General features: G+C 54.7%; 1 protein-coding gene across 1 annotated transcript; it reads left to right on the top strand.

The window, feature by feature from the left end:
* The first annotated feature begins 1,074 nt into the window (after positions 1 to 1,074).
* Positions 1,075 to 5,842, top strand: SLC32A1 (solute carrier family 32 member 1). The gene is made up of 2 exons (XM_045833271.1): positions 1,075 to 1,682; positions 3,949 to 5,842. The coding sequence occupies exons 1-2, from the start codon at positions 1,290 to 1,292 to the stop codon at positions 5,134 to 5,136; spliced, it is 1,581 nt and encodes a 526-aa protein (XP_045689227.1). The 5' UTR covers positions 1,075 to 1,289; the 3' UTR covers positions 5,137 to 5,842.
* Positions 5,843 to 12,812: the final 6,970 nt, after the last annotated feature.

The raw sequence follows: 12,812 nt of genomic DNA, 5'->3' as shown, positions 1-12,812 counted from the left end.
ATCTCGCCCTCGGAATCCACTCAGATCTAGCCCGCATCAGTATCTGTCACAGTATCGGTCTTTGTCTCTTACCCTTGCTCGCGTAACACACCCGCACACACCGCACTCAACAGAAACAGTCTGGGTTTCCACGGCCCCGCAGCCGCCGTGCGAACGGAGCCCGAGCGCCCCGAGCCCGCTGCAAGCGCGTCCTTCCTCCTCGGTGGACGCCGAGGCTGGCCAGAGGTGCCCTCATTAAGCCCTGCCTCCTGCCAGACCCCCCAAAAGAAAACAAAAAGCCAACCTTTCGTCTCCACTCTGCGCGCATTTGGAGAGCGGTCGGGGACGAGCAGCCCGAAGATCGGCTTCCACGGCTGCATCCTGGACGGGCGGAGGCAGTCCCAGTGACCGAGGCCGGGCTAAGCACTCTTGAGAGCGGTCCGCGACAGACACTTCTGTTTCCAAGTGGGGCTCGAGGCCGGTTTGCAGTGCCAGTGGTGGGTGCCGGGGAGGCTGGTCGCCCCCCAGACGGCCGTGCAGTCGGCGACAGGGAACCGTCCTGCGGCCTTTCAGGGTCTAGACCGGCCCGTGGCCGTGGAATCTGGGGCTGAAAGGCTCCGGGACTCCGGAAGGGGTTGTCTGGACCGCGGGGCCGCGGGACCGCGAGAATCAGCACGCCCCGGCCCCCTCCCTCCCTGCGGCGGCGAAGTGGGAAGGGCCAGGACCCGAGCTTAGCACCTCCCCCAGAAATGCAGCACTCCGGCCCCCACCCGTCTTCCGCACCCCTCCTTCGCGTGCTCCCTCCTGCTGCCTTCTCGTGGGCGCCCTTCTGCCCCCCACTTCAAGTCTCCCGAGTTCTTTAACCCCCCTTTTCTTCCCCTTGCCCCCTCCTCACCCCCCCTGCCTCCGAGTGGTTCCCCCTCCTCATCACTGCCCCCCCCCACACACCACAGCCTCCTGATTCCGAGGGGCGGGAGCGCATTGGGCTGCGCACGGGTGGGGGCGCCGCGCCAGCTTCGCGTAGCTGCTCTGACGCCGCCGCCCGCCGCCGCCGCAGCCCGAGGAGCCCCGCGGCAGCTCCGCAGTGCGCTCGCCGCCGCTCCGCCAGACCCGCGGCCGGCCAGCACAGGGTCAGCCCGGAGGGAGCCTCAAACGCCAGCCGAGGGGGGTCATGAGCCAGAGCGCCCCGGGGCACTGCGGGGAAAGCAGGCGAAGATAGCGGCCTCGAGCGCCCCTGGCCCCCGCCGCTTTGCCGCGCGTTCCCCGCGTTCTCAGCCGCTTCTGTCCTTTCCTTGGACCCCGCCGCCGCCATGGCGACCCTGCTCCGCAGCAAGCTGTCTAACGTGGCCACGTCCGTGTCCAACAAGTCGCAGGCCAAGGTGAGCGGCATGTTCGCCAGGATGGGTTTCCAGGCGGCCACGGACGAGGAGGCGGTGGGGTTCGCGCACTGCGACGACCTGGACTTCGAGCACCGCCAGGGCCTGCAGATGGACATCCTGAAAAGCGAGGGCGAGCCCTGCGGGGACGAGGGCGCCGAGCCGCCCGTCGAGGGAGACATCCATTACCAGCGTGGTGGCGGCGCGCCCCTGCCGCCCTCGGGCTCCAAGGACCAGGCCGTGGGGGCTGGTGGCGAGTTCGGGGGCCAGGACAAGCCCAAGATCACGGCGTGGGAGGCAGGCTGGAACGTGACCAACGCTATCCAGGTGAGCCGGGGATTCCCAGCTCTGCGCCCCTCCCCCCCCCCGCACCCCATCCAAGCTCCGTGTACCAGGCCCTACCTTCCGTCCGCCACCGAGTCCCCATGCGACCTGAGCAGGATGACCCCGTCCTGTACCCGGGATCTCCCCCTTTCCCCATCCCTCCCAGCCCCGTGCGGGAATCTACGCCCCCAGGTGGTGTCTCCCGTCCTGAACCGCACAACACCCCGCGGACCCAGTTAGGCTGAGGTTCGGTCAGAGACACCTGCCCTGAGACCCGGCAAAAGGGAGGGAAACAGAAGCAGGGGATCTGGGAGGGGTGAGGGAGAAAGAAAATCAGGGTTGGAGGAAAGGGTTTTGTCTGGGACTCCGGAATGGATTCACAGCTTCATTTTCGGGAGGAAAGGAGAGGGAAAATTCGCTGAGCTGGGAGTCTCCTTCCTGACACACCTGCATATGCACGCAGGCACTATCTAGAGAGGCGCACACGCCCACAGCCATCCTCCCCCAGGAACAAACGCCGGGTACAGGTGCACGCAACACGGGTCTGTACGGAGACCACAGGATTACCCTCCAACTCACCTTCCTCGTCCCTGCACCTCCAGCACGCAGAAGCACAGAGCCGTACATACAAGCACACGCACACGAACCCATTTGGACATAACACGCGCGCACAGAGGTACAAAGTGTGCGCGCACAAGTGTGGTCACACAGGCACACACAGTCCGTGGAACCTCAGGTTCACCTGCGCACAGATTCACCCTTCTCTCCCGAAATCCCGGCTACAGCGCAAAGAGGAGACCAGCTCCTCCGCATCTGACCTTGGCAAAGCCGCCCCTAAAGGTTCTGAACCGCGTGCCTCCTTTTCACCCCCACACTCAACACCCCTCCCCCCACTCCCCACCAGGCGGCGCCGGACTCCTCCGCCAGGAGAAGGGTTGAAGTCTGCACCTCCAACCCCGGAGCTGATCCGAGCCGGGAGGCCGCAGCTCTCGCGGTGGTAGAGGCCTCAGCCCCAGGCGCCCGCAGGCCCTGTGGCTTGCCTCCCCTTACTGCGTCCCCGAAGATCACGGTCGTTGGGGTGCAGAACGTGGGTTTACCCGGAGCGCGAGGCCGCGGCGGGGTTGCTTCGGGACCCGGGGTCTGTGGGGCTTCCTGAGGCCCTGCGCACTAAGTGGTCGGTCCCGAGGCGCTTCCTTCTCCAGGACCCGGGGACACAGCCAGGCGGCACCAAGGACGTGGGGTGGGTGGCTCCCGCCACGGTTGCCTCTGCGCCTTCCCGGCGTCATCTTTGCAGGCCCCGTTCCGTAGGCCCGGGAGGAAGCCAGGAGGGGAGGCTGGAGGCCCGCAGGCCTCGGGAACCCTGGATTTCGTTAGCTTTTCTTCCCCCTGTGGACTCTAAACCCTCCTTCCACAGCTCTGCCCGCCTGATCCCACTGCGTCTAGTTACAGATCCCGACTCGGTTCAGCCTTTCACACCGAGCTCATCCTGCTGGCCTCTCCTGTTCCCACTTAATCCCCTTCTCAGGGATGGGCCTCTCCGACCCTACTCCCGCCTGCCCTCAAGACTTCCTATCTCCAGCCCTGCCTCCCCCGCCCCCCACCCTCACATCCTAGAGCCCTGCGCAAAAACCCTCACATTCCCTACGTTCTCGCCTCCTCGTGGCGGCCTCACACTCCGACCCACCTCCTGTCCACCCTCTTCTTCCACCCACTGCCGCCTTGAATGTTTTCTTCTCCGCTTCGGCCTTCAGGCCCCCGCATTTCCCTCTTTAGATCTGCTGCACGCCCTTGCAGCCCCACCTTAAATCCCGTGCCCCCTCTTCCTAGGCGGCTCAGACTCAGCCTCGCCATTCTCAGAGCCCTTTCTGGCCACGCCCCCTCCAGCACCTTCCCGCCTCTTGCCACGTCCCCACTTCAGATTCTGTCCCCAGGAAGCACCCTCGCTGATCTCCACATTCCCGTCCTCTCCTTGCGGTTTGACCGCACACGTAGCCCACACCGGTCTCCCCAGCCTTTGGCACACCTTTCCTTCTCCATTCCGTTTTTACACACCTCCCTCCCCACCTCTGACTCAACACCCGCACTCCCGTTTCAGCCTACCTTTAACTTCTGCTGCGGGCGCGTTCAGCCCGGGACTCACTCGCGTTAGCGCCCCCTACGGGCTGTAGCCTTAAGCCACGCCCCCAGCTTTAAGTCACGCCCCCCAGGCTCCCTATTCCATAGGCAGTGCCCGCTCAGCGCCGGGTCTGGTTGCCTCTTCGCTCCACAGGGCATGTTCGTGCTGGGTTTGCCCTACGCCATTCTGCACGGCGGCTACCTGGGGTTGTTCCTCATCATCTTCGCCGCCGTGGTGTGCTGCTACACCGGCAAGATCCTCATCGCATGCCTGTACGAGGAGAACGAGGACGGCGAGGTAGTGCGAGTGCGGGACTCGTATGTGGCCATCGCCAATGCGTGCTGCGCTCCGCGCTTCCCCACGCTGGGTGGCCGCGTGGTGAACGTGGCGCAGATCATCGAGCTAGTAATGACTTGTATCCTGTACGTGGTGGTGAGTGGCAACCTCATGTACAACAGCTTCCCGGGGCTGCCCGTGTCGCAGAAGTCCTGGTCCATCATCGCCACGGCGGTGCTGCTGCCCTGCGCTTTCCTTAAGAACCTCAAGGCTGTGTCCAAGTTCAGCCTGCTGTGCACTTTGGCCCACTTCGTCATCAACATCCTGGTCATCGCCTACTGCCTATCGAGGGCGCGCGACTGGGCCTGGGAGAAGGTCAAGTTCTATATCGACGTCAAGAAGTTTCCCATCTCCATCGGCATCATCGTGTTCAGCTACACGTCGCAGATCTTCCTGCCTTCACTGGAGGGCAACATGCAACAGCCCAGCGAGTTCCACTGCATGATGAACTGGACGCACATCGCCGCCTGCGTGCTCAAGGGCCTCTTCGCGCTCGTCGCCTACCTCACCTGGGCCGACGAGACCAAGGAGGTCATCACGGATAACCTGCCTGGTTCCATCCGCGCTGTGGTCAACATCTTCCTGGTGGCCAAGGCGCTGTTGTCCTACCCGCTGCCCTTCTTCGCTGCCGTCGAGGTGCTGGAGAAGTCGCTCTTCCAGGAAGGCAGCCGCGCCTTCTTCCCCGCATGCTACGGCGGCGACGGCCGTCTCAAATCCTGGGGGCTGACGTTGCGCTGCGCGCTGGTCGTCTTCACGCTGCTCATGGCCATCTATGTCCCGCACTTCGCGCTGCTCATGGGCCTCACGGGCAGCCTCACCGGCGCCGGCCTCTGCTTCCTGCTGCCCAGCCTCTTCCACCTGCGTCTTCTCTGGCGCAAGCTGCTGTGGCACCAAGTCTTCTTCGACGTTGCCATCTTCGTCATCGGCGGCATCTGCAGCGTGTCCGGCTTCGTGCACTCGCTCGAGGGCCTCATCGAGGCCTACCGAACCAACGCGGAGGACTAGGGAGCCAGGGCAATCAATCTCCCGCGCTCCTTCCCCTCCCTACCACCCCACCCCCACCAACCCAGTGCGCCCAGCCGCCGCGCTTGGGAAGCCAAGCTTTAAACATCTCTGGTTCCTAGTTTCTTATTATTGGGGATGGGAGTGGGGTGGGAGGGGATAGGGATCCACAATCCATAGCGTCTGCGTTTCTCTTGTCCTGTCTTTTCCACAACACCTCGGTTTCAGGGGAGGCGAGGGCGCATTTGTGGGCAGGGTTATCTGACCTTCCACGAGGGGCCCCGACACCTTGGCCCCGTCACCAAGAGGGGTGGGAAGGGAGGGAGAGGGGGCGCAGCTCGCAGGCGCAGAAACTCGACCTTACGGGGACATTTCACAGCTATCCAGTGCTCGGAATCTGCAGCCCAGCCATTTCCTGCAAGAGCGCTTCCCATTCCGTAGACATTTCAACCCTGCAGCGGGAAAGGCTGGCGGGAAATCCCTGTTGGGTGGGCGCTTTCCCCCAGCGGAGCCGGAGGCAAGAAGCCGCGGCGGGGCCGGCTTGCCTGCGGGTTTTCAGGAATCCAAACTCATCTTGTGCAATTTATCAGGTTGTGGAACTGTTCTGTGCGTGTGGTGTGCTCGTGGTGAATAAGATGAAATGTATATCAGAAAAAAAATCTATCTCTAATTTAGAGTGCGGTGCATAATTATATCCGCAAATAAAGAAGAAACAATGGTGCCCGCGGCCTCCTGTCAGTTCTGCGTTTTGCACCCGCGGGGATCCCAGCGCTCCTCGGGAGGCGGGGGAGCCGGCTCCGGCCGGCCTGGCGAAGCAGGTGGGCGTGATGAAGCAGCGGCGTTTAAAGGGTCCTGGGAGAGCTCCAGGGAGGAAGACGGATGGTTGGTCCGAACCAAGGGCGGCTCTACAGGCTCTTCGACCGCCAGGAAGAGCGTTTGTTTGGAATCTCTCCCCAGGGTTGGAGCCATCCCAGAATTTGGTGGATGCGCTCAACCTCCAATTAAAAAAAAAAAATGTGCAAAGCACTACACGTTTGTTCAATGGATATTTATAGACAGCCCATCATAGCTGGGATCTTGCTAGGTTCCAGGAGGAACAAACTCAGTCTTGCCCTGCAGAGCTTCCAGCCTAGTAGAGAGGCAGGCGATCAACAAGGACGTGCAGAAATTCACAGCGTGACTGCCTGGTGTCTAAGGCATCTCTCACTCTAAAGAACACCCCACCCCACCCCTAAGCCCAAGCTGAGGCTTACACAGCCACAGTAAAGAGATCTGGCTGTTTTAGAACCAACAGCCCTAAGCCTTTTTTTGTGCAGCCTGTTTAAGCATGCATCTGCTTGAATTATCCAGTCTTTTTTCGTGCAGATATTATCCCGTGGAAGGAGCAGCACTCACACTGCCTCTAGGAGTGTCAGTCCGTGAATGGTTAGAGAGGGTTGTGGTTAGACTCTAGATGGGATCAGGAGCCCAGGAAGGCTGGGAGGTTCCCGGGGTTCCTCTCTCTCCCCTAGAGAAACCACGTAGGAGGTTCTTGGTCTCTACCACCATGGCAGAGGATTGTTTGGAACGATTTCTCCAGATGCAATTGGTATGGGGACGAGCCCAGAGAATGCCTAAGCACGGTGTCCATTTCTCCCTGCGGGCTGCCACTGATGTGGGTGCGTGTGCGGGTATGAGAGAGAGCATGCCTATAGGAAGATATGCGTGCGGGGTGAGGGGAAAGCTGTATTTGTGTCTCGTGAGAGCTCTGGTGAATGCCTGTGTGTGCATGTGTGTGCAGAGCATCTCTGCGAGCCTGCCTGTGACAGTGATGGTTTTGAATTACCCTGGTTCTGCTTCCACCGAATGGGAATGGGAGCGGGAAGAGGGATAAGATCCCGCCCCTCTGCTGCTCCCGGTTCTGATGATTTAAACGGACCTTTTGAGATGTCTGCTTTTTACCTTCCTAACCCCTTTTTGTCACTATGGTGGAGCGTTCAGGATTCGGAGCTGGCTGGAGGACTCTCAGTTTCCAGGCCCCCTACACCCTCTGGTGTCTCCCAAGCCTGGGGAGTTGATTGTTCCCGCCCCCTCCTTCCAAACCCCACCTCCCTTGCTCCTCAGTGGATCCATGGTCCTTAGGGCGTGCTCTGAGTCCCAGCGCGGTGGTGAGTAGGCTTCAGGGAGAGCCCGATGGAACCTCTGCAGTGGAAGGGAAGGTGGGAACGTCAAGCTGCACCAGCTCCATCCTTCCCGTCTTTAAAAGGACAAATGAGACACCTGCAGACTCTGAAAAGCTGCGACACCTCCGCGGACTCACCTGGCTCCGCTCCACCTTCACCTGGCTCCTGGCTTTGTGCTCGACTTGGAGGAGCCTGTCCGTCCCCCGCGTGGGTGCCGAGGGTGGTAGGGGCTGGAGAGCTAGCCTCCTAGTGCTCCTAGGGAAGCACTGCACCGTCGTCTGTAGGACGCTCATCCCCAGACTCGCTTTCAAGCAGCCAGGAGAAATAGGGAGGAGTAGATGGGACCCATCTTCACACCCCTCCCCCCAACACCAAAGTGCGTGGGTAGAAGTTAAAAGGAAGGACTCCTACGCTGTCCCGGGTCTGCCCTGAGCTTGCTGTCTGAGTCTAAAGATAGACCAGGCAAGATTTATTAGTATAGTTCCCTCCCAAATACCTAGGCATGCAAGATCAACAACAGTGCAATTCAGATAGAGCAGGCTGGTAGCCGCACTATCTATGTTAAACTGTACTGAGTCTGAGGCTAAAGGAAAATATTAGCAATACCAATTCTGTCTTTATTTCAAATTGTATTATTTTGTTCATCGTGTTATTTTGAAAATCATAGTTCATTTTGGTTTTTGATTTTTTAAAAAAATAACTGCACAAAATGTTACCTTGCTTATTGAATTTTTTGCACCCACTTAAATTTTACTCTCTAATCAGATGCCTTTCCTGCCTCCCGCTGACCCCAATCCTGGGTGTGAAGTAGGATTTGGGAGGTGGGCTTTACTCCCTATAGGTTAGGATTGCATATTTTCAAGGGTCTGGCTACAATTCCACAGAGATGCTGTGGGTGCCACCCCTGCCAGTTGTGGGGTCCAAAAGGGTCAGGCCAGGAGGGGCCTCTGGCCAGGAACACCCCAGCAGGTTGGCCCAGTGGTGCTGAGAGCCCAGCCAAATCCAGTGAGGTGGGGGCTGGGGGGAGGGAGGAGATCTACACTTCCAGGAGCTCCTGCCAACCCTCTGGGGCTGGCATAGAAACAGGCAAAGAGACTGAGGATTCTTCGGAGGGAATTACAGGCTGGGCAAGGGAGAGCACAGTTAAAGGAATTATTAGCATCACCCAGTATCTGGTACAAGTTCTGGCAGGCACACAGGATATCTTCATGAAATATTTATGGAGCGTCCACTCTAGGCCACGCATTGGGCTAAGAACTGTTCTGGGCTCTGGGGGTGCAGCAGTAAAGACAGGGCCTCTGTTGATCCCGACTAAACCCTGTTTTACCAAGACCATAAAAATCTAAGAGCTGGAGGTCAAGTGTAAGGGGAAGGAGCCTCAAAATCTCAAAGCAGCCGAGTCCTTATGAAATTCTTGAAGGGTCTGCTGGTCTGCCAGACCCTGTTACGATTTTTCTGTTTTGGTCTTTTGTCATTTTAGCTGGGGTCTCAGCTGGAGCCAAGACCTTATGCTGAGGGCTGCCTGGAGGACATGGAACTAACTTACAGTATTCTCACCAGCCAAGGTTCTCGCTCACCTGCAGCAAAGGGAACTTGCTCCATGGTGAGCACCTTTTGGGACACTCTGCTCTGACCCCCAGCAAAGTAAAACCAAGGTGACATGAGCTGGTCCTGCAAAAATGAGTAGGATTCGAGAGGCAGATCCCAGGCTGTGTCAACAATGTCTGCAAAGGGACAGGGTGCTAAAAGGCCACATGTCCAATAATACTATCAGTGAGTTAGCAGAATCTGGGAGGAAGCTGGAGACCCCGTGCTAAATTCCTGGCCTCCAGCCCAAATCTGCTGCTTGTCTCCTTGGCTACACGGCTATCTCTTCCTTTACTCGGGCAGTTGGCCCAGGGATCCTTGATCTAGGCCCAGCACAAGGCCGTGATCAGCCATGATGAATCACAGCTCAAAGAGCCCACCCAGTTTGATACCTATTCCCATCATGTCGTCCTGGTCAAGCTTTGGCAGACTGGGCGGCACATGGAAGAATTTTCTTGGAACGGGTTTCTGATGGCTCCATAGTCTTGGGTCCTGCCATGCAGAACCCCTCAGGAGCCAAAGCACATGCATCACCTGATCACCTAAATGTGTGTTTGCTAGTCAGGACAGAGACCAACCTGAGAGCAGCTTAACCAAAAATAAGCTGTATTTCCTTTTCACATAAAAATCAGGGCTGGTAAGAGGACCAGACCCATGCTTCTCAAACTTTAATACATGCATGAATCACCTGGGGATCTTGTTAAAATGCAGGTTCCTGATTCAGTAGGTCTCAGTGGAGCTGGGGATTCTGCATTTCTAACAAGTTCCCAGGTTGATGCTGAGACTGCTGGGCTGCAAGCCACACTTGGAGTTAAAGGCCCTGGAGCACTGAGTCTCAAACTTTGTTTTGTACTGTAAAGCATCCCGTGCCCACACTTTACCCCATACAGTGAAACCAGATTCCCTGGAGGGTGGGACCCAGACATCAGCACCTTGCATGCTTCTCACACAGCAGTCACTGGTGTACAGCAATGATCTAAGTGTGCTGGGCACAATATCTCTAGGCATTGACATGCAATTGTAAAGTTCAAAACTTGAAGTCTCCGGGTTAGTTCAAGTAAAATAAAATCTACTTCTCAGGCTTCAGCCCATCTGATGGGACCCATTCTGTTAGTTTCACAGACTCCATTGCATCAGCTCAGCTGCACTGACGTCATCTTTTCCTCACTCCATCCCTCAGTGGGTGTTCCCCAGCCTGGACAGACTTCTGTAAGCTCTTTAGCTTTAGTTGTGTGTATGTGTGTGTGGGGGGAGGGGCAGGGAGCATTTATCTGCTGATCATTCCCCACCGTGGGACACTTCAGCAATAATTTGGACTGGGTTTTATCCTAAGTGTTGTTAAATCTGTAAGGTTTTATAATTGGACCAGCAATATCCATGCCCTGATCACTCTTCACAGTAAAGGGAATTCCAAGAGTGTGGACTCAGTCCTTTTGTCTGTAGTGATTCTGTCAGCCTTTGTCACAGGCATTCTTTTAGCCACTGTGAGAAGGCGTACCCAAATGCTAAAGTATACAAATAACAACGTGAATAAACTTGACCAGACTATTACACAGGCCCCCAAGAGGGAGGATCACCTGCTTTCTTTTTCTTGGTTACAGCTCTCTGTCTTTCTTTCCAGGGAGAACTCCTTTGTCCATTGTTCTCAGTGGCTCTTGGCTTTGCCTTCTGAGAAGCCCTTTCCTATTAATTATCCTGAAGATCTTGGAGAGTATCACCTTTCTGGGGTTGCACAACTTCCACGCCCAGCTTCCTTCTGATCACCTTTTGGATCTTATGGTTATATTAGGGGTCAAATACTTACAGAATTTTGGAGTCCAGGTTTGTGTTTTCTTGGCAATACAATTTCCTCAAAGCTCAGTGGTATTGTGAATTGGATTGTGCCTCTCTAAAAGATATGTTTGAAGTCCTAACTTCTGGTATCTGTAAATGGGACCCTATTTGGACATAAGGCTTTTGCAGATGTGCAGGTATAATTAGTTAAGGTGAGGTCATACTGAAGTAGGGTGGGTCCCTAATCCAACAAGATTGTTGACCTTAAAAGAGGAGGAAAAGAGATACACAGAGAGACACACAATGAAAGCAGAGAGTGGAGTGATATATCTACAAACCAAGGATTGCAAACAACACAAGAAGCCAAGAGAAAGGCATGGAACAAATTCTTCCCTAGAGCTTTTAGGCAGACCATGGCTCTGCTGATACCTTGATTTTTGGACTTCTAGCATCCAGAACTACAAGAGTATAAATTTCTGTTGTTTTCAGCTTTTTCACTTTGTGGTACTTAGTTTTAGCAGCCCTAGGAAACTAGGACAGCAAGCTTATGATCTATTTACTTCTAGTAATTTCCAAGGGCAAATAATCACAGCCATAGATTTTTGTCTAGTGCTACATTGTGCAAGAGTACCCACTAGCTACATATGGTTGTTTACATTTAAATGTAAATAAGATAAAATAAAACGTTCAGTTCCTCAGTTGCATTACCCACATTTCAAGTGCTCAATGGCCACATGTGGTTAGTGGCTACTGCATGAGGCATGACAGATTATAGAACATTTCCATCAAGGCAGAAAGTACCAATTGGAGAGCATTGATTTAGTGTATTGTTCAGTTTTCTGCAGCAATAATGCTGCATAGCAACCCCAGAATTTTAGTGGATCATAAGAATAAACATTTTTCTTGTTCATGGGTCCATGGGACAGCTCAGCTTTAGGTTGCAGGTCAGCTGGAGTTGGCTCCAGCCTGCATTTTGGGTTTGGGTCCTCTCCATGCATCTCTGATCCTCTTTAGACTCTGGACATGCTCTTCTCATGACTAATAGCAGGAGTGCAAGAGGGCAGTCTAAACTGCACAGGCACATTTAAAGCCTCTACTTGAATTACACTAGGTTAACAACCCACTGGCTAAAAACAAGTTACATGGTCAAGACCAATATCAGCGTCAATAGGGAGAGACCCTACAAAGTCACATGGCTGATGATATGGGTGCATGATCCTATTATAAGTGAGTGAAGAACTGGGAATAATAATGCAATCTACCTCACCTATACATAGTGCTTTTTTTTCTGAAAATATTATACATTCACATGGTGAAAAACAAAAACAATGTATCAAAAAGCATGGAGTAAAACAGTGCCCCACACCTGACTCACCCATCTCATGCCCCCTTTAGAAGTAAATTCTTAGCCCTGGCTGGCGTAGCTCAGTGGATTGAGTGCGGGCTGTGAACCAAAGTGTCGCAGGTTCGATTCCCAGTCAGGGTACATGCCTGGTTTGCAGGCCATGACCCCCAGCAACCACATATTGATGATTCTCTTCCTCTCTCTCCCTCTCTCTCTCTCTCCCTCCCTTCCTTCTCTAAAAATAAATAAATAAAATCTTAAAAAAAAGAAGTAAATTCTTTTTATTAGTTTGTCTATCTGCATGAAAATATAAACAAAAACATAAGTATTTGTCTCCCCCTCCTTTCTTAAAGGGAGTCCAGTATACACAGTACTGCCTTCACTTATTTCTTTAAAATATATATCTTGGTGATTTTCCTATATTGGTATACATAGATATAGTTCCTAAGCTTACATTCACTTATATTTACCGGCCTCTGTGTTCTACTTGTCCCTGCTTTCTTAGCTTAATGATGGATACCTTTGGATAGATGTCTGAAACGATGGACTGTATTGGAAGGCAACACTCCTAATCTGATTTTGTCACTAGTCTAGTTCCAAATCTGGCATAGAAGGGTTCATAGATGTTCTCGAGAGTTTTGGGGTGTGATCTCTTGCTAAGGATGTTTATTCACCGTCACTTTTTATAGAGAGCTTGCTTTTATCTCTCAAACTTAAGTGTTCTAGTGCTGGGAGGGTAGAGTCAAGGTGCTACTCTAATTCTTGTTACTTTTCCTAGCTAGTGGAAAGAGGAAACGGGGGCAGGGAGGGGA

This window comes from Phyllostomus hastatus, unplaced genomic scaffold (assembly GCF_019186645.2).
Source record: "Phyllostomus hastatus isolate PE091 unplaced genomic scaffold, TTU_PhHast_1.1 phas_contig_17, whole genome shotgun sequence".
Lineage (NCBI taxonomy): Eukaryota > Metazoa > Chordata > Mammalia > Chiroptera > Phyllostomidae > Phyllostomus > Phyllostomus hastatus.
This window is presented reverse-complemented; position numbering and strand designations above follow the sequence as displayed.